The sequence below is a fragment of the Geotrypetes seraphini genome, chromosome 15, assembly GCF_902459505.1.
Source record: "Geotrypetes seraphini chromosome 15, aGeoSer1.1, whole genome shotgun sequence".
NCBI lineage: Eukaryota > Metazoa > Chordata > Amphibia > Gymnophiona > Dermophiidae > Geotrypetes > Geotrypetes seraphini.
This window is the reverse complement of record NC_047098.1, coordinates 34,221,958-34,249,094: the sequence shown is the minus strand read 5'-3', so window position 1 is coordinate 34,249,094 and position 27,137 is coordinate 34,221,958. Positions and strand designations below refer to the sequence as shown.

The following is a 27,137-nucleotide window of genomic DNA, read 5'->3' as shown; positions in this document are numbered from 1 at the left end:
AAGTTTTTCAATTTAAAGTGACAGTTCACTTGTCAAACTGTCTGTATCAGGCTCCGTGGATGATGTCACCCATATGTGAGAATATGTTGCCTGTTTGTCCTAGGATAAAACCTGTAACCACATCTGCTGGCAATGAGTTCCAGAGCCTAACTATTCTTTGAGTACAAAAAATATTTCTTCCTCAATTCCAGGGATAATGGCAGAAGCACTGATAAAAGAAAGCATCGAAAAGCATCTAGAAAGGAATAAACTTATGATAACAAGCCAACATGGCTTCTGCAAGGGAAGATCATGCCTGACGAACTTATTGCACTTCTTCGAAGAAATTAACAAACGGATGGACATAGGGGACCCCATAGACATCGTATATTTAGACTTCCAAAAAGCCTTTGACAAGGTATCCCATGAACACCTACTTTGGAAACTGAAGTACCATGGGGTAGAAGGAGACGTACACAGATGGATCAGGAATTGGTTGGCGGGTAGGAAACAGAGGGTAGGAGTGAAGGGCCACTACTCGGACTGGAGGAGGGTCACGAGTGGTGTTCCGCAGGGGTCGGTGCTTGGACCGCTGCTGTTCAATGTATTTAAAAATGATCTAGAAACAGGGACGAAGTGCGAAGTAATAAAATTTGCAGAACACCAAACTATTTAATGGGGCTAGGACTAATGAAGACTGCAAAGATTTACAAAGGGACCCAGTGGAGTGGGCAACGAGATGGCAGATGAAGTTTAATGTAGAGAAATGTAAAGTCTTGCACATAGGGAACAGAAACCCAAGGTACAGCTACACGATGGGAGGGCTGTTAATGAGTGAGAGTACCCAAGAAAGGGACTTGGGGGTAATAGTGGACAAGACCATGAAGCCGTCAGCACAGTGCGCAGCGGCCGCTAAGAAAGCGAATAGAATAGAAAAGTTATTCTGCCATTGTATCAGGTGATGGTGCGCCCGCATCTGGAGTACTGCGTCCAATATTGGTCGCCGTACCTAAAGAAGGATATGGCGATACTCGAGAGAGTTCAGAAGAGAGTGACACGTTTGATAAAAGGTATGGAAAACCTTTCATACGCTGAAAGATTGGAGAAACTGGGGCTCTTTTCCCTGGAGAAGCGGAGACTTAGAGGGGATATGATAGAGACTTACAAAATCAAGAAGGGCATTGAGAAAGTGGAGAGGGACAGATTCTTCAAGCTTTCGAAAACTACAAGAACGAGAGGGCATTCAGATAAATTAAAAGGGGACAGATTCACAACCAATACTAGGAAGTTCTTCTTCACCCAATGGGTGGTGGACACCTAGAATGCGCTTTCAGAGGGCGTGATAGGACAGGGTTTTGGAGTTCAAGAAGGGATTGGACAATTTCCTGAAGGAAAAGGGGATAGAAGGGTATAGATAGAGGGTTACTATAAAGGGTCCTGGACCTGATGGGCCACCACGTGAGTGGACTGCTGGGCATGAAGGCACTGCTTATGTTCTTATGTTCTATTTGTTTTAAAAGAATTCCCATGTAATTTCATTGTTTCCTGATTTTTTTACTTGTTGAAAGTACCGTATTTTCTCGCATATAACGCGCGCGCTATACGTGGTTTTTACGTACCGCGCACACCCTTGCGCGTTTTACAAAATTTTTTTACATAGTTCCCCCCCCACGTCTGATTCACAGCCCCCCCCCCGCAGGACCGTTCGCACCCCCACCCCGAAGGACCGCTCGCACGCACCCGCACCCCCACCCCGAAGGACCGCTCGCACGCACTCCCACCCGCACCCACACCCCCACCCTGAAGGACCGCTCGCACCCCCACAGCCTCCCGACCCCCCCACCATCATGTAGAAGCTCCTACCGGTGTCCTGCTGCTTCCTCTTGGCGGTCCCGACACGATCGGGGCAAGAGGGAGCTCAAGCCCTCTTGCCCCAGCCAACCGCGGCACCCCCGACACGATCGGGGCAAGAGGGAGCTCAAGCCCTCTTGCCCCCCTGACTCCCCGACACGATCGGGGCAAAAGGGAGCCCAAGCCCTCTTTCCCCGCCGACTCCCCAACTCCCCGACAATATCGGGCCAGGAGGGAGCCCAAGTCCTCCTGGCCCTGGCGACCCCCCCCCGCTAGTTGTTCGGGCCAGGAGGGAGCCCAAACCCTCCTGGCCACGGTGACCCCCCTACCCCCACCCCGCACTACATTACGGGCAGGAGGGATCCCAGGCCCTCCTGCCCTCGACGCAAACCCCCCTCCCCCAACGACCGCCCCCCCCCAAGAATCTCCGACCGCCCCCCCAGCCGACCCGCGACCCCCCTGGCCGACCCCCACGACCCCCCCACCCCCTTTCCCCGTACCTTTGTATAGTTGGCCGGACAGACGGGAGCCAAACCCGCCTGTCCGGCAGGCAGCCAATGACGGAATGAGGGCGGATTGGCCCATCCGTCCCAAAGCTCCACCTACTGGTGGGGCCTAAGGCGCCTGGGCCAATCAGAATAGACCCGGGAGCCTTAGGTCCCACCTGGGGGCGGGGCCTGAGGCACATGGGCTCAACCCGACCATGTGCCCAAGGCCCCGCCCCCAGGAGGGACCTAAGGCTCCCGGGCCTATTCTGATTGGCCCAGGCGCCTTAGGCCCCACCAGTAGGCGGAGCTTTGGGACGGATGGGCCAATCCGGCCTCATTCCGTCATTGGCTGCCTGCCGGACAGGCGGGTTTGGCTCCCGTCTGTCCGGCCAACTATACAAAGGTACAGGGAAGGGGGGTGGGGGTGTCGTGGGGGTCGGCCAGGGGGGTCGCGGGTCGGCTGGGGGGGCGGTCGTTGGGGGGAGGGGGTTTGCGTCGAGGGCAGGAGGGCCTGGGATCCCTCCTGCCCGTAATGTAGTGCGGGGTGGGGGTAGGGGGTCGCCGTGGCCAGGAGGGTTTGGGCTCCCTCCTGGCCCGAACAACTAGCGGGGGGGGAGGGTTCGCAAGAGCCAGGAGGACTTGGGCTCCCTCCTGGCCCGATATTGTCGGGGAGTTGGGGAGTCGGCGGGGCAAGAGGGCTTGGGCTCCCTTTTGCCCCGATCGTGTCGGGGAGTCGGGGGGGGCAAGAGGGCTTGAGCTCCCTCTTGCCCCGATCGTGTCAGGGGTGCCGTGGTTGGCTGGGGCAAGAGGGCTTGAGCTCTCTCTTGCCCCGATCGTGTCGGGGAATCGGGACCGCTAAGAGGAAGCAGCAGGACACTGGTAGGAGCTTCTACATGATGGGGGGCTCGGGAGGCTGTGGAGGTGTGAGCGGTCCTTCAGGGTGGGGGTGCGGGTGGGAGTGCGTGCGAGCGGTCCTTCGGGGTGGGGGTGCGGGTGCCTGCGAGCGGTCCTTCGGGGTGGGGGTGCGAGCGGTCCTGGGGGGGTGAATCGGACGTCGGGGGGGGGGGGATCAGGCTTTCAGGGTGGGGACAGGACTTCAAGGGGGAGAGGAGAGTCGGGGCGGGCGAAAGGAGAGTTAGGCGGCGACGGGAGAGTCAGGCAGCATGCGCGGTATACGGGTGTGCGCGGTATATAAAAATTTCTGTACATAAATTTGTGTTTTTTGCGCGCTATACCCGTGTGCGCGTTTTACACGGGTGTGCGTTATCTATGTGAAAATACGGTATATAAATCATTTCACTCTACATCACTCAGGATTTTATAGACCTCAATCATATCTACCCACCCCAGCCATCTCTTTTACAAACTGAAGAGCCCTAACCTCTTTAGTCTACAAATAGGAGTTCCATCCCCATTATCATTTTGGTTGCTCTTCTTTGAACCTTATCTTTCTGCTACATCTTTTTTGAGATATGGCGACCAGAACTGTCAGCAATACTGAAGGTGAGGAAGAACCAAGGAGCGATACAGAGGCATTATAATATTCTTGGTCTTATTTACCATCCCTTTCCTAATAATTCCTAGCATCTTGTTTGTTTGTTTTTATCACAGCCGCACACTGGGTAAAAGATTTCAGAGTGGTGTCTACAATGACATCCAGATCTTTTTTTTGGGTGCTAACTCCTAAAGTGGACCCTAGCATAAGATAACTATGATTTGAATTATTCTTCCCAATGTGCATTACTTTGCATTTGTCCACATTAAATTTTCATCTGCCATCTTCCAATTTTCTAAGGTCTTCCTGCAATTTTTCACAATCCTTGTGTTTTGACAACTTTGAATATTTTTGTGTCATCTCATGATCTAAAAACCTAAGCTAAGGTGATTAACAGGGAAAAAAACATCAACTGAGCTCATTCAATAGCAAGGATTTAAATTTAAGTTTTCCATATTAAAGTGCAGCAGGAGACATCCATTAGGGCAGCTGTTCCCAAACTAGTCCTTGGGCACACATAGTCCCATCAGGATATTCACAATAAATATGCATGAAATAGATTTTCATGCACTGCCTCAAGTGCATACAGATTTAATCATGAATATTCATTGTCGATATCCTGAAAACCCGATCAAACTAGGTGTAATCCGAGGACTGGGTTGGGAATGGCTCCATTACGGTCTAGAGAAAAACAGAGTGAAGAGGTCCTATATGACAGCAATAAGCAAGAAACTACATGCATGTGCAGTGGAGGTTCTTAAAATGTTTTAGATGTTATCTAAGCTGGAAAGGATTTTCCATGAAGTCTGTTGCTTAACATCGCTAATTTGTGCGGACTTGCTATCCTATTTGTCCTTGGATAATTCTTTTACCTAAAATAACAGCATAAAATATAAACAAGGATTTTCAAGAATTAAGGTTGGTCTTGGAGAACTACAGCAATCATCCCTGTTAAGCTGGTTATTTGAAACATCAGAGATATATTGTTATCAGCAGCATGTAAATGTTACTAGTTGTTTTGCATTGTAAATATGAGTGTGGCTCACCTAATTCAATACAAGTTATACCAAGAGACCATATGTCTACTTTGCCATCATACTGCCCTTCATCCATGGCTAAAATCACTTCTGGGGCCATCCTAAAATTAAAGAGAGATTACATTTTTACAGTACTGGTCACCTATGATTTGCTACTAAATCCATAGTAATGTCTCTTAGAAATAAATCTGAACAATAATATACTCGTGCACTATGATAGACACCAATAACTGCTGCTTTAATAAAATCGCAAACTCCAGTGCTCAAAAACTTTCTTTTATTCACACACAATTTCAGTCATTCATGCTAGATTTTTTTTTCACTGAAAAAAAAAAATCTAGCATGAACATACATTAAACACAGAATATCAACTTCTTTTGAAGGAACCTCTGCAGTCTCAGCTTGTCTGAATGTTCAGCTCAGATAGATTTTTCTCTTTCCAACAGTAAAGAACTGTTTAGGCTGGTTAATTCCATCTTCGACATATCTCATTAGTCTACATCATCACAGATTGTTCTCTAGCCCAGATGATCTAGCTAGTTACTTTAGTTCCAAAATTAAAATGCTTAGAGAAGCCTGTCCCTCTCACGAAGAGGCAAATTTTTCATTGCAGACATCCTCACGCTCTTTCAGTCATGTTGCTTTACACTGGGGCTCTTTTAGCAAACCGGACTGGGACACTTTTAATAGACTCTATAGCAAGTATGTAAAATCATGTTGCCCTTTGGACTCTTGCTCCTCTGCAATCATGAAAGTAGCTCCAGTTAATTTCCAGCTAGATCTGGATTGGATATCTCATATGCTCGAAAAGGGTATCTTTCCATCTACTCAGGGACACATATTGATTACTCCAATACCTAAAAATTCTAAACAATCTAAATTAACAATGACCAATTACAGACCAATCGCATCCATCCCATTGGTCTATTTTTAATTGCTTGACAGACACTCACTCTTGCATGACTCTCAATCCAGTTTTAGGCCTTTATATAGTACTGAAACAGTTCTGGCCTCTATTCTTGATGATCTACATAATCTGTTCAGTAAAGGAAATAGTACACTGATAATGTAGTTCAACCTGAGTAGTGCCTTTGACCTTGTAGATCAGTGGTTCTTAACCTGGGTTCGACCGAACCCCAGGGGTTCGGTGAGTCAGTCTCGTGGGTTCGGCGGAGGTCAAAACACACCTCCGACTCATATAGCGCTTCGGTCATGTTCAATCATCTATCAGTTATTCAGTGATTTTGATCAAGACTGATCGTGTACTCGGTTTCTTGATCTATCAATCTGTAACTAACGCCTTATATACATCAATCAATTCCTGATCAAAATTTGTGATTTAACTGATAGATGATTGAACGTGACCGAAGCGCTTATGATTCGTGATGATACACCCCGCTTGTCCATAATTGGCTGCAGGTGATCACGCAACATCGCTTGGCCTATCTGTGCTGCAGGGGATTTGATGCACACAGTAGTCAAATTGTAACTGTTGTGATGGTATGTCGTGTGATACCTATCTTAATATTTTAATCCCTTACTAATTATGTCAAGCAAAATACGAAAGTGGTCGGACGAATATGTACAATATGGATTCACATGTATAACGGAACGTGATGGGAATCAGCGTCCTAATTGCATGATTTGCAATGCCAAGTTGAGTAATTCTAGTCTAGCTCCGGCAAAACTAAGGGAATAAAGAAGGGTTCGGTGAACACGCATATGAAACTGGTGGGGTTCAGTACCTCCGACAAGGTTAAGAACCACTGTTGTAGATCATAAAAAACTGTTGGAAAGCCTGGATGCTATCAGCATCCAGAACAATGACTATTCTCACAGTTGGAGTAATCAATGTGGTGTCCTGCAAGGTTCCCCTTTGTCTCCTCTTCTCTTTAATGTTTACCTATCTTCCTTGGGAATTAAACTTTCTCATCTAGGGATTAAGTTGTTCAGTTATGCCGATGACATAACTGTTTTGATCCCAGTTTCAACATCACTCTCTCAGATCAGGCATATAATATCTGAAGTACTTGCAATAAATGAACAGTGGAAGGCCAAATTTAAATTACAACTTAATCAAGAAAAGACAAAATTCTTCTATATTTCCCCATGCCAAACCACCACTGAAACAACATTGACCGCGAATGCTGTAACTTACCAAGTTCTCTCTATTATTAAAATCTTAGGTATTATTCTGAATTATAATTTAACAATAAAAAATCAGGTAAAACGCCCTGGTGTGCAAATGTTTCCATACTTTAAGGAAACTGCGCACCATAAGATCATATTTTGACGTTTCATCATTCAGACTGCTGGTCCAATCCCTGATTTTGAGTCAATTAGATTATTGTAACAGTTTACTTGGCCAGTACTCAAAAAAACTTTCAGAGTTTACGTATAATTCAGAATGCAGCTGTACGCTTGATCTTTGGTTTAAAAAAGGATGATCACATTACTCCATTTATTTGTGAGCTGCATTGGCTGCCAGTGGAGGCTCAGGTGAAGTTTAAGTTCGATTGCATCTGCTATAAACTATTCTTCGGTCTTATTCCTAACTATTTAGTTGACTCTTTTACTTCTGTTAATGTAAAATGTCCAAGACGATTACCGTATTTTTCGCTCCATAAGATGCACTTTTTCCCCTCAAAAGAGTGGGTGGAAATGTAGGTGCATCTTATGGAGCGAATATAACAATTTTTTAAACACCCTCCCTCCAGTACCTTTTTTTAAATTCTGGTAGTTCAGCGCTGTATCGGCAGGAGCTTTCCGTGCCCCTGGCCCTCACTCGCTGGATGGCTGCCTCATCTCTTGCGGCAGAGTGGCACACAAGGCAGGCACAAGCTTTTCGTGCTCCTGCCTGGCCCCGTGCTGCTCCCTGAATGGCTGTTGTCAGTTCTCACAGGACTCGACCCCAACGTCTTTTAGCAACAATCAGCTTAACAGATGGTACCATCTTTGAACTGAATAGTACCAGCAGAAAAGCTGCTCACACATTCAAAAACCCCTGAAGAAACGGGCCCCATCAGGCTACTTTAAGATAAGTGTGGGTGTTTAAATGCACTCTTAAATTTTTTTTTTTACAATCACATACGAGTTAAAAGTTTGTACATTAGTACTAAAAAATTTTCTCCACGAGAGGTTTTTGATCTACGAAAGGGAGCTTGACCTGCTGTTAAGCTGATTGTCGTCACTGACATTAATCAGTGCAGGCATCTGAGATCTTTTCCTCTCTATACAGATATGACAGTGTAAGTTGTGTTTTGATAGCTAGCAGCTGTCTTTCTATTTGAAATTTTGAGGTTTCTGTCCTTTATTGATTATTTAGTATTACACTCAGAGACTCTTCTTGCTGAGGTCACAGCATCCAGCAAGACTAACTTAAGCGTTAAATTCAGTAATGATGCTTCTTCCAGTGGCTCGAATGTAGCTTTGGTGAGACCATACAGAACCATGTTAAGATCCAACAAATGGAAACGGAGGCACCCTTCAAAAATCTAGCTATGTCTGGATGAGACACTAGCGTAGGTCTGCGATCCCGAGTCTTGAAACAAGAAAGCCCTGCAACTTGAAGCCAAAGTAAGTCCCTTGTCCAAGCCAGCTTGGAGGAAAGCCTACCCCACAGAAACCATAGCTGAAAACAGCTCCACAAGATCTTGAGCACACCAGTGCTGAAAAGTCTTTTAGCGTAGGCAGAAACTATAGTCAGCTTCTTAGACTTGAGAAGGGTGGTAATGACCACCTCCGAATACCCTTTCTGTTCTAATGCTTTGCGTTCAAGAGCCATGCCGTAAGTGCAAAGCAATCCGGATCCTCTATGCACACTGGACCCTGAGAGAGAAGGTCTGGAATAATTGGATACTGGGACCCATTTGAAGATGCATCATATCTGCATACCATAGTTTGCAGGGCCAATCTGGAGCCACCAGAATATTTCCTGCAATCCTCTGAATGATACTGCCTATTATGGCTAAATAAATCAAGAGGTACAATCGTATTTAATCACAAAAATTTAAATTCAACACGTATTGTAAATGATGTTAGGCAGAAGGGATTCATTCATACCAAAAAGACAGAAAAGACTGTTGACAAAATCATAAAACGAAACGGAGAAAAATGAACCTCAATTGAGAGCAGCCGGGACTACACAAGTGCCCTAAGCCGCCCTCATCATCACAGGTTTATAAAAAAACTCCGTACAATTATACATAACTTTCATACATCGAAGTGTTATATTTTTTCAATTTTTCAATCTCTCTTATTCGATATTTTTAATATTTTCAAAGTGTCACCTGTCCAGAAAAAGGGGGGGGGGAATCATTCCCAAACACCTACACTATGTATGGCAATCAGCTCAGCTATAAGCATACAAAAATCGTTAAACTGCGTGACTTGTGAAACCGAAGTATCATATGTATCAGAAAAGATATCACTCATCTGGAGATGTGAAACTTCCTAGTCCCGACAGAAAAAACTTTCTGTTTCGCCAAAAAAAAGGCTACTTCAGGGGATCCATGTTATTCGGGTTACTCCTATATTTTGAATAATAATAACATAATAATGAAATTTATTGCAAATCAGTGTGACTTCTGCTGTTGCCTCTCAGAGACCAGTTCAGAAATGCGCGGCTTTACCTTGGCAAGTGCCACTCTCATGTCATTTTCGCAACAAAGTCTGTTCCTTTTCTTCGTTTTTATGTCCAGCATCCTCGAAAAGGATTGCTCGCAAAGATATGTTGTAACAAACGGTATGAAAATTTCCAGAGCTTTCTTAGCAATAACAGGGCACGTTACCAATTGTTGACACCAAAACGTTGAGAGCGTTGTTGTTCTGAAAAGTTGCTGTTGAACCTGGCTCTGCTGAATTTCAATGATTTCATCGAGGTATTCATCATTGACATCTGTTGTCTCAACACTAAACATGAACGGCTGTCTCACCCATGCTGGATATGACTCTCTTGTAGGGAAGTATCCGTCGAGAGACTTTGCAAGCTCATCTAAGTGTGTGGCAATAGTTTGCTTCAGTTCCGCGGGTACAGAAATGTCTCCGATTCCAGATACATCTTCGATCTTACTTACACAGTTGTCTAGCAGGGGAAAGTTTGCGAAGTTATTGTTTTCTGTTCGTCGTTTCCATAATGGTAGCTTTTTTTGAAAAGCTTTCAGGTTTTCTTCCGCTTCGATGATGTTGACTCCACCACCCTGCATCTGCTTATTGAGATGATTGAGAGCTGCAAAGATATCAGCCATGTACGCTAAAATGAGAATGAACTCAGAATTTTTGAAGCAATCTGCATGACAATGTTGCTGCTCTTGCAAAAACAGAGCTAATTCCACACGTATGGCAAAAACACGATTCAGCACCTGTCCCCGGGATAACCACCAAATATTAGAATGGTACAGAAGTACCTCGAATTCAGATCCCATTTCTTTACACAGCTCCTTTAAGATGTGGTGCTTCAGAGCATTATTTCGCACATAGTTCACGCATTCCACAACAATTTTTAAAACTTCTGTCAGTTTTGGAGGCAAGGTTTTTGTTGCCAACGCATGCCTGGGCAGAATGCAATGCGTAATAATGATGTGTAGTGCATCGGCATTCACTAGTGCACCAAAACCGGACTTTCTTCCGAGCATGGCTGGAGCTCCGTCCGAACAAACTGCAGAAACCATATCCCACGAAAGATTGTTGTCTTTGAAGAAGTCATCCACAAGTTTCTTCACATCAGTTACCTTAGTTGTTGTTGTAAGAGGCTTACAAAATAAAAAATCTTCCTTTATCACGTCATCTTTCACATAGCGCACGAATACTGCAAGCTGGCTTAGATTGGAAACGTCTGTGGTCTCGTCGAGTTGAAGGCTGAATTTTGCAGGCTTGAAATCAGATCTGCAACTACTTGAGCCAAGATGTCTTTGCTCATGTCCTCTATTCTGTTGCTGATGATGTCATTTGAAAGAGGAATTTCAGATAACTGAACTTCAGCCGCTTTTCCCAGCATGATATTCGCCATCTTCAACACAGCTGGTTTTATGAGTGTTTCACCAATGGTGTGTAGTTTGCCCTGCTTTGCGATCAGATAAGCAACTTCGTACGATGTTGTGAGGATTGGTTTGTTGATGGGTACAAAGCCGAGAACAGGCAGAGTAGCCTTTTCATCGAATCTTGCTCTCTTCACCTTGAATTCAGCGAGCATTGTGTTCTTGTATTTTCCATCTCCATGCAGCTTAAGGAAGTGTTCCCTTAGTTTTGCCGGAGCTAGACTAGAATTACTCAACTTGGCATTGCAAATCATGCAATTAGGACGCTGACTCCCATCACAGACTCTCATGGGTGGGATATAACTATACTAGGGTACAACCTGCTCCGCCAAGACAGAGAGGGTAAGTTAGGAGGGGGGGGGGGTTGCACTTTACATCAAAGAAAACATCAAAACAACCAGGATCACCGATGTCAAGTACACCGGGGAATCCATCTGGGTAAACCTGGCCAGAGGCAGAGAAAAATGTTTATACCTTGGTGTGGTATACAGACCTCCAAGACAATCGGAGGACAAGGACGCAGAATTAATTGAAGACTTTGAAAATATCACTTTACGGGGGACGCTGTTCTGTTAGGGGACTTCAACATGCCTGATGTAGACTGGAATACACTCTCAGCAACAACTTGTGGGAGCAGGAGGATATTAACGTGCATGAAGGGAGTACGGCTTAAACAAATGGTACATGAGCCCACTAGGACCCAGGCCATCCTAGATCTGGTACTTACTAACAGGGAAAGCGTCTCGGAGGTCTCGGTGGGAGAAACGCTAGCCTCCAGTGACCATAACATGGTATGGTTCAACCTTAGGAAAGGCTTCCCTAAATCGCAAACAAAAACGAGGGTACTCAAATTCCGGGGTACGGACTTCACACGCATGGGAGATTTCGTCCAGCAAACGCTACAGGATCAGGAGGAAACTGATAATGCGGAAGCTATGTGGTCAACCCTGAAACTGACCCTACAGGAGGCAACTGTCCGTTACATAAAATCGGTAAATAAACAACAAAGAAACAAGAAACCTCAATGGTTCACGGATGAAATCTTGTACCTCATCAAGGAGAAAAAAAGAGCATTTCTTACATACAAACGTAAGGGGAAAGGAGAAGCTAACAGTCTGCAGCGGTCAAAACAGCAGTTAGGGAGGCCAAACTACGAGTGGAAGAAAACCTAGCAAAGAACATTAAAAAGGGGGACAAATCCTTCTTCAGGTATATTAACGATAGGAAAAAGAACACCAGCGGAATAGTACGCCTTAGAACCCCGGATGGGAATTACGCAGAAGCAGACTCCGACAAAGCCAATCTACTGAATGAATACTTCTGCTCAGTCTTTACCTGCGAGGCATCTGGACACGGACCTCAGCTGGTAGCAAAACCAAGCATGGAAGACCCATTTCAGAACTTTGAGTTCACACCAGCTGACATTTACAGCGAACTGGCAAGACTCAAGGTGAGCAAAGCCATGGGACCAGACAAAGTGCACCCAAGAGTGCTCAGAGAGCTGTGCGGAGTCCTGGCAGAGCCATTAGCCATGCTCTTCAATCTTTCCCTACGGACGGGGAGAGTCCCACTGGACTGGAAAACAGCTAACGTCGTGCCTCTGCACAAAAAAGGTTGCAGAGCAGAGGCTGCCAATTACAGACCAGTGAGTCTCACATCGATAGTGTGTAAATTCATGGAAACACTACTTAAACGCAAGTTAGACATGATCTTGGAGGAGGGGAATCTGAGGGATCCCAATCAACATGGATTCACTAGGGGCAGGTCATGCCAATCTAATCTCATCAGCTTCTTTGATTGGGTAACAATGAAGCTGGACTCCGGGGAGTCTCTGGACATAGTGTACTTGGATTTTAGTAAAGCTTTTGACAGTGTCCCACACCGCAGGCTGAGTGGTAGACTTCAAAGGGTGGTGGTCAATGGCACCTTCTCTGAAACATCGGAAGTGACCAGCGGAGTCCCGCAGGGCTCAGTCCTGGGTCCACTCCTTTTTAACATATTCATAAGGGACTTGATACGAGGGCTTCAGGGTAAAGTAACATTATTCGCCGATGACGCCAAAATATGCAATATAGTAAGGGAAGATAATTTGCAGGATTGTATGATGCAGGACCTGCTTACGTTGGAGAGCTGGTCCTCAACATGGCAGCTGGGCTTCAACGCCAAGAAATGTAAGGTCATGCACCTCGGTAGCAGGAATCCGTGCAAAACCTACACCTTAAATGGAGAAACGTTGGCTAGGACGACAGTAGAGCGAGACTTGGGAGTGATCATCCGTGCAGACATGAAGGTTGCAAATCAGGTGGAAAAAGCATCATCCAAGGCAAGACAAATGATGGGATGTATCAATAGAAGTTTTGTAAGCAGGAAACCTGAGGTCATAATGCCACTGTACAGAACCATGGTGAGACCTCACCTGGAGTACTGTTTGCAGTTCTGGAGGCCACATTACCGCAAAGATGTGCTTGGAGTCGAGTCGGTTCAGCGGATGGCCACTAGGAATATCTCGGGGCTCAAGGGTCTCTCGTACGAAGAGAGACTGAACAAACTGCAGCTCTACACTCTGGAGGAACGCAGGGAGAGGGGAGACATGATTGAAGCGTTTAAATACATTACGGGTCGTGTTGAGGTAGAAGATGACATCTTCCTACTCAGGGGACCCTCGGCCACAAGAGGGCATCCGCTCAAACTCAGAGGAGGGAAATTTAGGGGTGACATTAGGAAGTATTTCTTCACGGAAAGAGTGGTGGGGCACTGGAATAAGCTTCCGGAGCAACAGCGTGCTTGACTTTAAGAATAAATGGGACATCTACGTGGGATCCCTACAGAGGCCTAATAAGACACTCAGACTTGATAGGGAGGGTCAGTAGAGTGGGCAGACTCGGTGGGCTATAGCCCTTTTCTGCCGTCATCTTTCTATGTTTCTATGTTCCGTTATACATGTGAATGCATATTGTACATATTCGTCCGACCACTTTCGTATTTTGCTCGACATAGTTAGTTAGGGATTAAAATATTAAGATAGGATCACACGACGTACCATCACAACAGTTACAATTCGACTACTGTGCGCATCAAATCCCCTGCAGCACAGATAGGCCAAGCGATGTTGCGTGATCACCTGCAGCCAATTATGGACAAGTGGGGCGTATCATCACGAATCATAAGTGCTTCGGTCACATTCAATCATCTATCAGTTAAATCACAAATTTTGATCAGGAATTGATTGATGTATACAAGGCGTTAGTTACAGGAGGAGTGTGTGGCGCAGTGGTTGGATCTACAGCCTCAGCACCCTGGGGTTGTGGGTTCAAACCCCGGGCTGCTCCTTGTGACTCTGGGCAAGTCACTTAATCCTCCATAGCCCCAGGTACGTTAGATAGATTGTGAGCCCACCGGGACAGAGAGGGAAAATGCTTGAGTACCTGATTGTAAAAACCGCTTAGACAACCTTGATAGGTGGTATATAAAATCCTAATAAACTTGAAACTTGATTGATAGATCAAGAAACCGAGTACACGATCAGTCTTGATCAAAATCACTGAATAACTGATAGATGATTGAACGTGACCGAAGTGCTATATGAGTCGGAGGTGTGTTTTGACCTCCGCCGAACCCGCGAGACTGACTCACCGAACCCCTGGGGTTTGGTTGAACCCAGGTTAAGAACCACTGCTCTAGAGACTCTGGATCTGCTGTCAGGCAGAGTCTTGGGATGACGGTCCACCACACAATTCATGAGATCATCCAGACTTTTAACGAATAACAACTGCCCCTTAAATGGGAGTCTGCTAAGAGTAGCTTTAGAGATTTTTTTAATGGGCGAGCAAAGTGAAGAGTGGTATATCACACATGTTCTGTATCTAAAAAAACTAGAGATGATAGGGAATCAGCAGGTCAAATATATCCAGAAACAGGTCTAACATTTGAGGAACCAAAATGAGTGTTGGCCAGCATTATCAATTAGTTATTGAACAAACAATCCAATAGTATTATTAAATAGTTTTGCTCACTAGGTTCTACTTTACAATGTTTTCCCCTCTCCCACTGAGATATGCTGTGACTGCAAGTGAATATTGTATGAAATACTCATTCTTGATCCTGATTCTTCCTTGCAATTTTCAGGGCTCAGACTGTAAAACCGTTGAAACCCACTCCAGCCCATCTTGATCTGTCTTGCCATATACAGGTCACAGATCATAGAAATTCATCCAGCACTGGTAGAACAGCCATCTAAGCACCATTCCTGACCATCATTATAGCTGCTGATGTGTTAAATTTTGTTGATAATACTCTTTTTCTGTTTAGGGGTCTTTTGTTTCTATCCCACATATTTTTGATTTCAATCATTGTTTTATCTCCACCCCTCGAGGATGTTCTAGGAATCCATCACCCAAAATGATTTCCTGATGTTACTCCTAAGTCTACCATCCCACAATCTCTAGTTTTACCACTTCTTTGTCTCTGGAAAGTCAAAACTTGGTCTCCTAACAACAAGAAAGAAGACTTAGATTTGAACAAAATGCTGGAATGTCACCTAGTGGTAAAAGCCAGATCAGAAAAAAATAATGAAAGACACTTTGCCAAAGCAAATGAGACACAGATTCTCAGAAGCCATCATAAGGACCTGCAAAAGACATCTATAGTCTTGACTTGGAACACATCTTACCAATATGGTGTCCCCACAAAGGAATTGGCAGGAGATGCTATGGAAGCAGATCCAAAGTCGGCAAGCTTAACCTGACCTGGCTCTGTCAGCAGGATATTTCCTGCCTTGATATCTCTAGAAAGAAAGAAAAAAAATTAAAGTATAGGAATTTGACTTGCAAGAAAGTAGTTTCTAGAGTTAAAAGAATCTCACAATGTCAACTTACAACACTGTAACTTCTGTGGACAAATAAATAAGAGCAAGTCACCAAAGTTGAATTGCCAAGGTTGAGCAGAGTATAACCACAGTAAACTATTAAGGCACCCCTTTTATACATTAGGCTACAGCCTACATCAACAACATTATCTAGGTTATTCAATGATTTAAAATTTGTCCTTTTCCCTGTTTTATTCACATACCTTTCTTCTTTATCCATATCTATTTTTATGGTGCATATTATTTTATTTTAAATATGGATCAGGTAGTGTTTATTGGGAAGTTTCATGATACTACAAAATAAACTTAAGCAATTCCACATCATACAGTATTATCAGGAGAAGCGCCAGAGAGAGATAATCAAGGCTGTGCTCTACAGTGGCAGAATACCTAGATATTCTAATGCTGCACCACAAACAGCAGATTTTCTGAAAGACGTTAAAATGAAGAAATGCATGGAGACTTTGAGCAGCTATTATACAGCTGGTCAGTTTCTAAATGGGAAGCTAACAGAATAGAATACCCAGCTGATTTACATGCAGTTTTTTACTGACTGATGAACTCAAGGGCAGTACTGACACCCCAAACCCTTGCAACCACCACCCAGCACTGTTCCTGCTTCTGCAACCTTTCTCTCATACTGCTGCCACCTGCAGCAGCACTATTAAAACAAAGACAGTAGAGGGCAGAGAGCTGCATGGGAACAGGGACGACGGGGATCCCCCGGGTTCCCCCTTCAGGTCGCGGGGATCCCGTGGGGATGCCCCCTAGGGTCACAGGGATCCCGTGGGGACGCCTCCGAGGGTTGCGGGGTTCCTGCGGGGTTGGATGCAAGGCTCGTCTTCTCCCTACCTGCCCTGCCGCAGCACACATCCAATCGGAATGGAAGTCTTCCACGATGTAAGCGCTGATGTCGGAGGGAAGGCTTAAGCAAAGCTGACATCGGGAAGACTTCCGTTCCGATCGGCTGTGTGCTGCGATTGGCAGTGGCGTACCAAGGGGGGGGGGGGGGGGGGGGGGGTGGTCCGCCCTGGGTGCAACCATAGGGGGGGGGTGCACAGCCGGCCAGGTCCCTTTACCTTTGTGGCGCTTCCTCCGACCGACTGACAACAGGCCCGGTCCGATAAATCTCCCTGTCCTGTAGCCGCGAATCTAAATTATTTTCTTACAGTAGCTTCAATACTCCAGCTTCTGTAAGAAGATAGTTTAGATTTGCGGCTACAGGGCAGGGAGGTTTATCGGACCGGGCCTGTTGTCGGTCGGTCGGAGGAAGCGCCACAAAGGTAAGGGGCAGGGAGGGAGAAAGGGAGGAAAGGTGGAGTGGAGAGGAAAAGACGCTTAAGGTAAATCTGAGGGGGGAGAAGGATGCTGAAAGCACTGGGGAAGACAAATCGATTAATATATTAATTCACTCTCTTATCATAGCTAGACTTGACTATTGTAATTCTCTTTTAATCAATATTACACAAAAGGAAAAGAGATGTTTACAAATAATACAAAGCACAGCCATTAAACTCATCCACAACCGAAAAAAATATAATCATGTCACCCCTCTACTAATCAACTCCCATTGGCTCCCAATTAGTCATTGCATTACTTTTAAAATACTACTTTTAGTATTTAAAACTTTAACTTTTAAAGAACCGCAATTCATCGACAGAATGCTCATTCCCCATAATACTTCCCGGTCCCTTCGTTCGACGTCACAAAATCTCTTAGCGGTACCTTCATTGAAAATCATAGGTATCAGAAGACAAGACATGTTCTCAGTAATGGCCCCCCAGCTGTGGAACTCACTTCCGCAGTATATTAGAGAGGAAAAAGATCTTTTTTATGTTCAATATTTTTATTGAAGTTTTCCAGAACAATGAATAGAGAGAACAAGAAAACAAAATACACCATGATACAGAACTGAGACAGTGTCTAGGAAGAAACAGCGAATGTCACAGGGAATATTAATGATACAGAAAGGAACAGAAATATATAATCAAGGCAGAACTTATACCAAGAATGATATCTAATACATGTCTACAATAGGAGCCCAGATCTTGTTAAAGGTGGTTAAGGAATTAGTTTTCTCAGCAGCTACTTTTTCAAATTTAGCGTAGAGACACACCAGGTTCCACCAGAAAGCTACATTGAGAGAAGCAGTGTCTTTCCAATTGGACAGGATAGATTTGTGTGCTAGTTGCAGTAAACTACATAGTAGTCTAGATTGGTACTTATCTAAATCATCAGGTAAGACATAGGCACCAAAAAACACTGCAGCATAAGAGTGAGGAGATGTAATAGGTAAATACTCACAAATAAGCACCCACACCTTGGACCAAAACTCATAGACATTTGGGCAGTAGTAAAACATATGAGCAAAGGTTCCAACCTCCGCAACACAAGACCAGCATTTATTGGATAATTTGTTACCAGTTAGTGAGAGCTTATGTGGGGGTCCAATAGGCCCTATGAAGGAGAAAAAACATTTGTTGGGCCATGGCAGAAGACTTGAGAGATTTTCTTGCAGAGACCCAAATCAGTTTCCATACGGTAGGAGTGAATGAAACATGGGCAGCCTCCTCCCAGGTAGTATGAAGAGGTGAGTATGCAGGAAATTTATAGTCACGAAGGATTCTGTACCAGGAAGATGCTTCTTTCTTGGCGCCGCTGTATTTCACACACCAAAGTGAGATAGAAGGAGCCAGTGGAGACAAGAGATGGGTCTTCAAGTGTGACGATAAACAGTGACAAAGCTGGAGCCAGCGGAAATTATGGGTGATCGGCAGCTGATAAGTAGAGGCGAGGCATGAAAAAGACATCAGTTTAGAGTTCACCATCACATGTTGAAAGGACCAAATGTCCTTCTTTATCCATGATTTCCACTCCATGTATCGACCTTGGATCTTGACCTGTGGATTGTTCCATATTGAAGAGTGGGAAGTCGAATTCCAGCATATATCAGCACAATTGTTGACTGCACGTAGCGCAGCACTGGTAGAGGAAAAAATTGCGTTGTTATCCGTGATATGATTAGAAGCCATAAACGATACATATTTCAAGTGATTTGCTGAATAGAGGCTTAGTTCAAGTGAGAGCCAAGATGGCGGATATTCAGGAGGAGATTCAAGTAGCCATTTTGAACCTTGACGAGCAAGGAACGCCAAATGGTAGTCAAGATAACTTGGGAAGTTCACCCCACCATGTTCCTTAGCAGTCTTGAGTTTTTTCAGTGCAATGCGAGGAGGTTTCTTCTGCCACAAGAACGAAACCAATATGGATTCCAACTTAACATATACCTTAGTGTCTAATAAGAATGGAATCATAGAGAGAATATAGTTAAGTTTGGGCGTCAAAATCATTTTGATGGTATCGAGTCTCCCCCACCAGGATAGTTTAAGGGGGGACCAGCGTTCCGTCATAGAAGTAGCAATCTGGAACAGCAATTCTGAATTGTATTTCTGGATATCTTCCAACGATGAACCAAAGAAGACACCTAGATATCTCAGTTTGTGTGATACCGGTTGCAAGTCGAGATTCCGAAGAAATTCTGGATCCACCAAGCCATTCAAGGGCAAGATCTCGGTTTTGGAGATGTTGAGCTTATAGCCAGATACTCGGGAGTATTTATCCAGCAAAAGGAAAATGTGTGGCAAGGAAATGGGGTCCGCATACAACAACACGTCGTCTGCGTAAGCGGACAGCTTCGCTTGAAAGTCACCATGGCGGAATGCGTGAATGGAGGGATCAGATCTAATAGCAATGAGTAGTGGTTCTAGTGCAAGGTTGAACAGTAGTGGAGATAAAGGGCACCCCTGCCTTGTTCCCCGAGTAGGCTGAAAAGTAGTTGAATTGTGGTCGTTGATACGAATAGAGGTGTTAGGGTTCGTATACAGAACTTTCACCATAGAGATGAACTTGTCCGTACACCCGATCCATTTCAATACTGCAAAAACAAAAGGCCATTCTATACGATCAAATGCCTTTTCCGCATCCAAGGCTACTGCAACAAGAGGAGAAGATGATTGTTGAGCTTGAAGAATAATATGTGTAAACAGTCTAGTGTTATCCGATGAGAGACGACCACGCATGAAGCCACTTTGATCCGGGTGAATGATTGAGGGGAGAGCTGATTGTAATCTGATGGCTAGGATTTTTGCAAAGATCTTCGCATCAGTGTTGATCAGAGAAAGAAGGCGGTAACTTTTGACACTGAGAGGATTTTTATCTTGTTTCAATAAAACAATAATCGTTGCTTCGGTGAATGTACCTTGGACCGAGCCAGTGTCAATTAGGTGAGTATATAATTGTAGTAGAATAGGAGTAAGCAATTCCTGAAAAGCAAGATAAAATTCCACTGTGAGGCCATCAGGCCCCGGTGCCTTCTTTTTGGCCATGGAGAGTAAAGCCTCAAGAATATGATCATTAGTCAGCGGAGATGAGAGGCTCGTATTTTGTTCTTCAGAAATGGTATTGTGGGGTAGCGCATCTAAGAATGGTTTTATGGAAGATGAATCCGGATCTTCAGATGTGTAGAGCTTAGTGTAAAATTGGTGAAACTGAGAACAGATATCGGCATTGTTAAGCCACATCGATCCAGCGTCATCCTGTATAGCCGGTATCATGGTACGTTCCGATTTTATTTTAACATATTCCGCTAATTGATGCCCACATTTATTAATATTGGCATAATAGTAAGCTGACTTCATGAATACGTCTTTGGCAGCAGAAGAGCTGAGCAGTAAGTTGTACTCAAATCTCATGGCCCTCAAGGAATTCAACAATGTTTGGTCATGCGGACGGGATTTGTGAAGTTCTACCGCATCCTGTAATTTCTTCTGAAGGACGGTTTCGTGTTCCAGGAGTTTCTTCTTCTTGGCCGCTGCATACGAGATTATCAGACCTCTAATATAGGCCTTAAAACAGTCCCAGGTGGTAGTCCAACTCGTTTCTTCCACAGGATTAAACTCAAAGAATTCTTTAATGTGGCTCTGCATGGTAGGGACGAATTGGTCGTCGGACAGTAAGCAGGAGTTGAAACGCCAAACACTCCTGTTAGGTCTGGCACCCATATCATTAAAGGACAAGATGATAGGAGCATGGTCCGACACTGTTATCTCTCCAATGTTGGCAGAGTCTACTTTGGCCATCAGATTATAGCTGAGTAGGAAGAAATCTATACGCGAGTAGGAGGCGTGTGGGGCAGAGTAAAATGTGTAGTCCAAATCGTTGGAATGTAGAGTTCTCCACGGGTCGCCGAGTTTCAGATGTGCCATCATTTCTTGCAGCTTAAACCAAGATCTTGATTTACGATAAGGAACAGTCGATTTCCTATCAATGAGAGGGTTCAAGATCATGTTAAAATCGAACCCCAGAATGTAGTGGGAGCCACAAGTAGAAGTAATCATGTCAGCAATATCATCAAAAAATGGCGGATGATCCACATTTGGTGCATAGATATTAACAACACTTATCGGAAAATTATTAATATCCATATGAATAGCCAACCATCTTCCCCCAGTATCACTAGTATGAGAAGTGAGAACAAAATCAGAGCGTCTCCTCAAAAAGGTGACTACCCCACCTTTTTTATGTACTGCAGCAGAGAATTGTACTGGGTAAAATCCCTTCAAAACCAGTTTGGTGGACTCAGTTGCAGAGAGATGAGTCTCTTGCAGTAGGATAATATCTGGAGAAAATTTTTCTATGTACTTCAAAATCTTGGTTCTCTTTACCGGGTTGTTAAGACCTTTAACATTGAGGGATATGCAGGTTATAGACATGAGAGAGCAGGATAAGATTCAACGGTTCACGGAAGTTTCGCCCCCCACATTTCGCCCCCAGCAATTCGCCCCTCACATTTCGCCCCCGCACATTTCGCCCCCCGGATGTTTCGCCCCCACACATTTCGCCCCCACACATTTCGCCCCCCGGATGTTTCGCCCCCACACATTTCGCCCCCACACATTTCGCCCCCACATTTCGCCCCCACACATTTCGCCCCCGTCTCGGAGCGCAAATCCTTACCTCGGAGCGCAAATCAGTCCAGCTACTGTTGTGAGCGCGAGAGAAGCCAAGGGGGATCGAGGCTTCTGGAGAGATGCAATCAACTGCAGCATTAGACAGCTGTATTAGAGAAGGGTGGGATGTGTGTGCTGAACACGGCTACTTTCCCCTCCCCCCATACACGCCAGTGATTATCCAAGCAGGAGCACCTGGCCAAAGCGAGACAGCGTCCCGCGAAAGCTGTGCGCGAGCGAAGCCTAGGGGGGGTAGGTCAGTCCAGCTACTGTTGTGAGCGCGAGAGAAGCCAAGGGGGGGTAGGGAGTCGAAGTCTGGGGATGAAGGGGGATCGCGCACTTGGGCCAGAGCGAGACAGCGGAAAGGGAACATGAGCTGTGCGCGAGCGAAGCCAAGGGGGGGTAGGTCAGTCCAGCTACTGTTGTGAGCGCGAGAGAAGCCAAGGGGGGGTAGGGAGTCGAAGTCTGGGGATGAAGGGGGATCGGGGCTTGGGCCGAAAGGGAACATGAGCTGTGCGCGAGCGAAGCCAAGGGGGGGTAGGTCAGTCCAGCTACTGTTGTGAGCGCGAGAGAAGCCAAGGGGGGGTAGGGAGTCGAAGTTTGGGGATGAAGGGGGATCGGGGCTTGGGCCAGAGCTCCGTGCTATGTGTGTCATGCACACATGGAACGTTAAACATTGTGTGGCAAGCATGGCATGAGGGATTGTAGCAAGGCAGGAAACTAACTGCAACAACTCCAAATCTAGCCTCAAAACCTTTCTCTTTAAAGATCTATACCTAGGTTTAATTGCTCATGAGACTCAGGCAATGGCCACATATCAGACATTCCATTTCTCCCTCTTCTTTTCCCCATGCCCCTTTCTTTTTATGCAATGTGTCCCAACCATTTTCCCCTTTTAGCGTGTTTTGTCTTTAATACCATGCAGTCTGTCTTTTTACTACCCCATTTTTACTTATATTTTAAATTTTGTACAATGTAAACCTCTTTGGTAATTAACGCAGTATATCAAAGCTAAATAAACTTGAAATTTGTATACATTTTGGCTTCTTTTATGCACCATGAAGAATATGCGCTCCCTGTGAAGAGTGCACACCATTTGCAGAGAGCATATATTGGGCATGACCTGGATTGGCCACTGTTGGAAACAAGAGGCTGGGCTAAAACAGGATTTTTCTGAATTTGAGAGGACCAAAATACATAATTAACTTTTTTTGCTTCATTTTATCATGTTAAAATGGTGATTTGTTTCAAAAATCGAAAATTTGGTGGAGATGTCTCCTTTATCCCCAGAGCGAAGTCATTGATTTCTGTGATGTTTATGATTTAATTTTTTTAATTTTTTACTGTGCTAAACAAAACAGTCAAATAACATTCAAATAACAAGTAAAATGAAATACAGTGATAAAGTGAACAAAAACTAACCTGTCAAATGAAATAACAGTCCAAACACAACACAGTCAAATAACAAGTAAAATGAAGTGATAAAGTGAACAAAAACTAACATGTCAAATGAAATAACAGTCCAAACACAACACAGTCAAATAACAAGTAAAATGAAATACAGTGAACGTCAATCAAAATTCAAAATTGTATGCTATTCCTCTGAGATAGTCGATCAAATTTCGATTGTCCAAGTCCTCCACAATACGCCGAATTCTTGCAGAAATAGCCGCGTATTTCTTGTTTCGCGCATTGACAGGATTGCCTGCTATAATCTGCGTGATTTCAAAATTGTGAAGGCCTTGCTGTCTTTTCAAGCAGTTGATGAAGCGGTATATATTGGGGAAAAGTGAGCCGCAGGTTTCTTGAAAGCTGCGATGCCAGCCCTCGACGTCATTGTTCGTCCGATGTTGGCCTTTCAACGTTCGTTGATGAACATTCCAAAACACAACTGGAAACAATGGATTCTGGCGTCCTCTTCGGTTCATTCGACCAATGTAGGTGTCCTCGAAATAGTTGGCAATGGGTAGTGCTTCTTCTGGAAATTTGGGATCTTCCAGCAGCTCTTCAAATGATTGCACAACAATGGCCGGAGGCAGAAAAGCAAGAGCTGGTATCATGCGGATCCACTGGGCAAATTCGTGGTCATTTTGGTAGCGCACTTTCAATCCTTCATTCTGAACTCTTCGCCATATTGACTGCGACAAGTGGAAGAAGCAGCCTGTTTTCTCCATGTTAGGAAACTCGATTTCAAACGCTTGAATTGCAGCTTGTTCAAAATCGGTCATCAACTGCTGCGGTTGGAGACCTGGCTGCATATTCTTAAGCTGCTGCAGCATCTGTCGATAGGTTGTTCGGGTCTTGTTCGGCAACAGCGCGTACAATGCTGGAATGATGACACCACCGTGAACTGCATGAATCGTATAAAGCTGCTCGAACAAAGCTGGTGCAATAGAAAACGTGCCATCAGCGAACCATTCACTGCTCTGTGCCAACGAGTGGAGATTATCCCTCGTTCCAAATATCAATATTCGGCTGGTTCCAGTCCCTGAATAAAAATAAAAATAATTTAGGCATAAATTTAGGCGGTGGATGGAGGAAACCCCTCAGTTGGGACGGGACATACATGGGCTTTTCAAAGTCCAAAAAAGGGTCAGAAATAGTCAGGGGTGCAGAAAAAACACCATTTTTCGACGAGCTCTATTCGCTGGCATCAAAAAATTCCGAAAGACAAAAAAAATATTTTTTCTTCATTTTTTTGAGCTATTACGTTAATGGAATGTTTCACAAATTCTACTAAAATTCTACCAAAAATTGTACCAAGTAATTTAGTAAAATTAAATGTGGAAGATTATATAGCAACAATAATTCAAGATAACGCTTAAAACGGCTTAGAAGACTCAGACATACTTGTTTGACCAATTCTAATAAATTAAGAAATTTTGGGCCATTTTATGTGCCACAAAGTGATATAAAATGCGAGCAAATAACGCCTACATGTACGAGTACATAATGCTAATAGCTTGAAAAGAAAAGTTTACCCGAGTCCCACAAAAGAAATTGCTGTTGGACGCCATTGATAATGATCTCCTGAAATTCTGGCGGGATGACGAGTTGATCAATGGTTTGAGGCAGCCGCGGCATACCCTCGACTTGTCTTGACGATCGAATTGATCTCTTTAGCGAATCTTTTCTAGGCAGAAGCGCTCCAACGTTTGCATGGCTGCCTGAAATGACCTCACTAAGAATCTGCTGTGGCGTCTCCTGTGTCGACCTTGCCCTGGAAGTAACTTCATTGATTAATCGAACTACTTCAGGCCTTGCTGCCTGTGCTGCATGATTATGTATATTTACGATTTTCACAACTTCGCCATCAATTCCTTCAGTCCAAACGCGTCCTTTACACCTTGACCGCTTTTCGCATACCCAAATAGCATGTCTGTCATCTGCTGTTCGTTTAGAGAATACATAAATATGATTTTCGTAAACTAGCTTCTTCTTGCCACGCTTTGAAAGAACTGATTCCATAACTAAATAAATCACTACACAGATCAGTTAATCAGGAAATCGAAAGGACTAAATGACCAAGAGGCAAGAACATGTCATATTTATAGAAGCTCTGGTGAATTTTGCAAAGTCATTGGCGCCAGATTGGCCGAATTTAGCACTGGCGACTATACATACATTTCGCCCACGCACCTTTCGCCCCTGAGCGTTTTCCCCTACTTCAGGCCTTGCTGCACTTATCAGCGCGCTCCAGCGGGATAAGCTCATGTTCCCTTTCGGCGGACCTGCGGCTCGTCGGAGGCGCGCGGCGTACGCTCGCGGGACGCTGTCTCGCTCTGGCCCAAGCCCCGATCCCCCTTCATCCCCAGGCTTCGACTCCCTACCCCCCCTTGGCTTCGCTCGCGCACAGCTCATGTTCCCTTTCGGCCCAAGCCCCGATCCCCCTTCATCCCTTTCCGCTGTCTCGCTCTGGCCTTGGGCCCGATCCCCCTTCATCCCCAGGCTTCGACTCCCTACCCCCCCTTGGCTTCGCTCGCGCACAGCTCATGTTCCCTTTCGGCCCAAGCCCCGATCCCCCTTCATCCCTTTCCGCTGTCTCGCTCTGGCCTTGGGCCCGATCCCCCTTCATCCCCAGACTTCGACTCCCTACCCCCCCTTGGCTTCGCTCGCGCACAGCTCATGTTCCCTTTCGGCCCAAGCCCCGATCCCCCTTCATCCCCAGGCTTCGACTCCCTACCCCCCCTTGGCTTCGCTCGCGCACAGCTCATGTTCCCTTTCGGCCCAAGCCCCGATCCCCCTTCATCCCCAGGCTTCGACTCCCTACCCCCCCTTGGCTTCGCTCGCGCACAGCTCATGTTCCCTTTCCGCTGTCTCGCTCTGGCCCAAGCCCCGATCCCCCTTCATCCCTTTCCGCTGTCTCGCTCTGGCCTTCGACTCCCTCCCCCCCTTGGCTTCGCTCGCGCACAGCTCTCGCGGGACGCTGTCTCGCTTTGGCCAAGCCTCGATCCCCCTTGGCTTCTCTCGCGCTCACAACTCCCTCCCCCCCTTGGCTTCGCTCGCGCACAGCTCTCGCGGGACGCTGTCTCGCTTTGGCCAAGCCTCGATCCCCCTTGGCTTCTCTCGCGCTCACAACAGTAGCTGGACTGATTTGCGCTCCGAGGTAAGGATTTGCGCTCCGAGACGGGGGCGAAATGTGTGGGGGCGAAATGTGGGGGCGAAATGTGTGGGGGCGAAATGTGTGGGGGCGAAACATCCGGGGGGCGAAATGTGTGGGGGCGAAATGTGTCTGGGGGCGAAATGTGGGGGGCGAAATGTGAGGGGCGAATTGCTGGGGGCGAAATGTGGGGGGCGAACCTTCCGGATCCCGATTCAACAGGCATAGTAAATACAGTGCATATAGCAATATAGGTACTGGTACACATATGTAAAACACCAAAGATGAAACCCTGTGAAAATAAAATGAAAAACTGTACACATTCTGTATCAATGTAGAAAGTTAGCAAACGAGCTAACATAGCCTATGGGTAAGTGAGTGGCATGGGCAAACCAGCGAACCCGCTACCAGAGATATGAAGCAGACATGAGAAAGTAAACATCACTTATTTAAAACCAGGTGAAACCTTGGCTAGGAATGGCATAAACCAGGTACTGAACTATCTGAAAGATACCATAAGCATTACATCAGGATCACAGTTCAGGTCTTATCAATGGAGGAAGGCTGCACGGTCTCGAGGAACTCAGCCAGGACGGCAGGATCGGTGTAGTCCGTGGTTTTGTTATTATAAGTGACCCTCATGCGAGCTGGAAAAAGAACACCAAATTTTGCACCAATGTCTTTCAATTTAGGCCTGTATGCCAGAAATTGCTTGCGTCTTTTAGCAGTCTCCTTTGCCAAATCTGGAACAAAAAGTAGTTTGGTGCCTTCAAAAAGAAT

At 45.4% G+C, this 27,137-nt stretch overlaps 1 protein-coding gene across 2 annotated transcripts in view; it reads right to left on the bottom strand.

The window, feature by feature from the left end:
- The window catches only part of TAOK1 (TAO kinase 1), a 238,934-nt gene that overhangs the window by 84,551 nt on the left and 127,246 nt on the right, over window positions 1-27,137 (bottom strand). For both annotated transcript variants that reach the window (XM_033921264.1, XM_033921263.1), the window contains 2 exons: window positions 15,555-15,668; window positions 4,860-4,951 (listed from right to left, as the gene is read on the bottom strand). In XM_033921264.1, coding sequence (XP_033777155.1) covers window positions 4,860-4,951; window positions 15,555-15,668 — 206 coding nt within the window. The remainder of the gene's footprint in view (window positions 1-4,859; window positions 4,952-15,554; window positions 15,669-27,137) is intronic.